At 42.1% G+C, this 3598-nt stretch overlaps 1 protein-coding gene across 1 annotated transcript; it reads right to left on the bottom strand.

The window, feature by feature from the left end:
- Positions 1–240: 240 nt before the first annotated feature.
- Positions 241–1079, bottom strand: LOC101304781 (F-box/kelch-repeat protein At3g06240-like). The gene is made up of 2 exons (XM_004301891.1): positions 986–1079; positions 241–812 (listed from the first exon to the last, which is right to left on the bottom strand). The coding sequence occupies exons 1-2, from the start codon at positions 1077–1079 to the stop codon at positions 241–243; spliced, it is 666 nt and encodes a 221-aa protein (XP_004301939.1).
- Positions 1080–3598: the final 2519 nt, after the last annotated feature.

Raw genomic sequence — 3598 nt, 5'->3', positions numbered from 1 at the left:
AATTATCAACCTCAGGTATATCACGAATTTGTAGCTTCCTACCACTTTCTTTCATAAAGTGGTACATAACCAATGAATTCTCGTACACCATAAGATCATGAGATTTTGTAGAGAAACCAATATGTGACAATATGGTCGTATATGGCATGGAGATTCTCATTTTAGTCCAAGACTCACTCGCTTTATATTCTTTATGACCCAAAACTCATCATATGTTTGATGACGGCCGTGTAGCGTTATTCATAAGCAATCTCTAAATACTCCCAGTATTGTTGAACAAGTATCAGCGATGGGTGGGAGTTGAATTTCGCAAAACTCCTCCTCGGCTAATAAAAAAGTTAGAATCACTGATCTATTGTCAACTCCAAAAGCTTTCCCCGCTGACCAATGAATAGCTCCATTGAAAGAAATCCCTTGATGATAATCAGGACAGTATTGAGTGTGGTACTCTATCTGTCGCCAAGAATCAGTTTTCAATCTATAGACACTGAATACGATTCTCATGTCACAGTACATCTGCCCGTCAACCACCTTATACTCATTGGTCGAGTAATCAAATCCAAGTCCACATATGCTCAAGGAAGCGCGCATCCTGATAGCAGGGCTAGGTCTCCACGTCGGTGTCTTGGGTACTTTCTTCATCTGCCTGGTTGCAGGGTTAACCAAATAAATCCCTTTCTTGGTATAGCACAACAAGAAGTTATTACAGAAGTAGATGAAAGGAAGCCAAGGAGGTTTATGTTGTTGCTCTGGATCAAATTCTTTCCGAACAAAATGGAGCTCGGTGGCTGTTACTGAACCATAAGGATTATCTGCATGGTTGAGAAACTCATCTAGGTCCATAGAGTAAAGGCCACGACTTGCAACGTTAGATATGACTCTTCATCTCTGAAAGAATACCTCTTTATCCTCGAGGGCTTTCTTGGCGTGCAGTGCAATGAACTTGGTGTTGGAGATTAGAGAACGCCAGGGCTTTGATACGCACCTGAAGCGGCATAATGACTTGACTGGTAGCCTTGAAAGAATCTCAACCATGATCTCGGAAGGAAGACGGAATCGGTGCCCCGCAAGCTCGCCATTGTCTTCCATCTATTTTGTTGTTTTCTTTACTCTTTTATATATGCTACAAAACCTTAAGAGAGACTTGTAGATCTACAAGTCATCTAGAAGGCCGACGTGTTTATACTTTACAGTTAAAAGTCATCCTTGAATAATTGAATTATATGCGGACATGGATATCCAAGTCCGTAAGGGATCCCTATATCTTTGTCTATTCATATTCAAAAAGAGAACTCTAAGGGCATGTTTACTGGAATGGAATTGAGAGTGGTGTAATTGATTCTGGAATTGTTAAGTTCCGGCGTTTACTAATATGTCAAGGTATTGGAATGGATGTGGGTCCCACTTACTTATCAAAAATCAATTCCTGATGAAACCCCTTATTCGATACCCAAGGGGGGAGATGGGTATCAGAATCAAGATAATGAAATCAATTTTTTCTTTCCAAAATATCCTCACATAATTATAATATTTCTAAATTACCCAACCCTAAAAATATATATTTGATGAAGTGAAAGTAAATTGAGAATAGAGAATCGTGAAAGATGTGTATCTCATTCATTGATAGGAGCCCTTTATATAGGGAATTACACATTACCAGTATGGTAAGGATATGAATACATAGATCTAGTCTAACTACATATCCTATTGGCATAAGGCAAAGACACACATAAAGAATATCCTAGAACACTCCCCCTTGTGCCGCGCGTTGATATGCCAGTGGTGCTAATCTGTTGCCTCGTCAAAAACCTCGTCAAGTCACAAAAACCCTGTGGGAGAAAAACTGAACCTTGATCGTAGGAGAAAAAGAGTACAACGCACCAGCCTACTTCATTGAGATGATACTCCCCCTGATGTGAACATTATTCAGAGAGACTTGATAGCCGACGCATGCCTATACTTTTCACATGTTTCTCAAAAGTAGACTTAGGCAAAGACTTAGTAAATAAGTCTGCTGCGTTTCCTTCGGAACTAACTTGGTTCACTTGAATGTTGAGAAACGCCTGTTGCTGTTGGTTGTAGAAGAACTTAGGTGAAATGTGCTTTGTATTGTCACCCTTGATGAAACCTAACTTCATTTGCTCAATACAAGCTGCATTGTCCTCATAAATGCATGTACGTCTATCAGTTGTAGAACTTAATCCACTAGTTCCTCTAATGTGCTTAATGATTGATCTCAACCAAACACATTCCCGAACAGCTTCATGCAAAGCTATAATCTCTGCATGATTTGAAGATGTCACCACTAGAGTCTGCTTAGTAGACCTCCAAGATATCGCCGTATTCCCAATGGTGAAAACATAACCAGTTTGAGAACGTCCTTTATGAGGATCAGATAAATATCCGGCGTCGGCGAAACCCACCAACGTATTGTTGGGTGTCTCGGCATAGGACAAGGCGGCGGTGGCATGCACGGCATTGGACCCGTGTCCAGCAGCCGTACCGGCGGCGTCCATGGCGGCAATCCGGTCCCTTGGTGGATCGGTGCCGTGTCTTCCATGAGCCATAGGACCATCTTCTGTCCTTCTTGAATTAGTGTAGGGAAAGAACAGTCCCAAATCAATGGTACCTTTAAGATATCGAAAGATGTTCTTAACTCCGGTCCAATGATGTTGGGTTGGCGCTGAGCTAAATCTAGCTAACAAGTTGACTGAGAATGCAATGTCTGGTCGAGTGCATTGAGCTAAATACAATAACGCGCCTATTGCACTAAGGTATGGAACCTCTGCGCTCAAGACCTCTTCGTCGTCCTCTTTGGGACGGAATGGATCTTTAGTTATATCCAGACTTCGACCAATCATGGGAGTGCTAACAGGATGCATCTTGTCCATATTAAATCACCTGAGCATCTTTTGGACATATGCAGTCTGATGGATAAGAATCCCACAGACTCGGTGCTCTAGTTCAAGACCTAGGCAAAAACGAGTCTTCCCAAGATCTTTCATCTCAAACTCGGATTTCAGATAAGCCGCGGTCTCTTTGATTTCATCAAGAGTACCGATAATGTTCATGTCATCGACATAAACGGCCACTATTGCAAATCCGGAACTTGTCTTCTTTATGAACACGCACGGGCATAGTTCATCGTTCTTATATCCCTCCCTAATCAAGTAGTCACTTAGATGAGTATACCACATTCGCCCGGATTGCTTTAATCCGTAAAGTGAGCGTTGCAACCTTATAGCATACGCACTCCGTGGTTTAAAGTCACTTGATTTAGGTAACGTAATGCCATCAGGCACTTTCATATATATCTCTGAATCTAGATCCCCACTAGAGATATGCCGTAACCACATCCATGAGCTGCATGTCAAGTTTTTCGGTACACTACCAAACTGACTAAGTAGCGGAAAGTTATGACGTCCATGACTGGAGAGTAAGTCTCCTCGTAATCAATCCCAGGGCGTTGTGAGAAACCTTGCGCCACAAGGCGGGCCTTATACTGAAGCACCTCATTCTTCTCATTACGCTTTCTAACAAAGACCCATTTATGTCCAACAGGCTTTACACTCGGCGGAGTTAGCACTACTGGGCCAAA

The sequence above is a fragment of the Fragaria vesca genome, linkage group LG5 (genome assembly GCF_000184155.1).
Source record: "Fragaria vesca subsp. vesca linkage group LG5, FraVesHawaii_1.0, whole genome shotgun sequence".
NCBI lineage: Eukaryota > Viridiplantae > Streptophyta > Magnoliopsida > Rosales > Rosaceae > Fragaria > Fragaria vesca.
The sequence above is the reverse complement of the archived record's forward strand: the minus strand, read 5'-3'. Positions and strand labels throughout refer to the sequence as shown.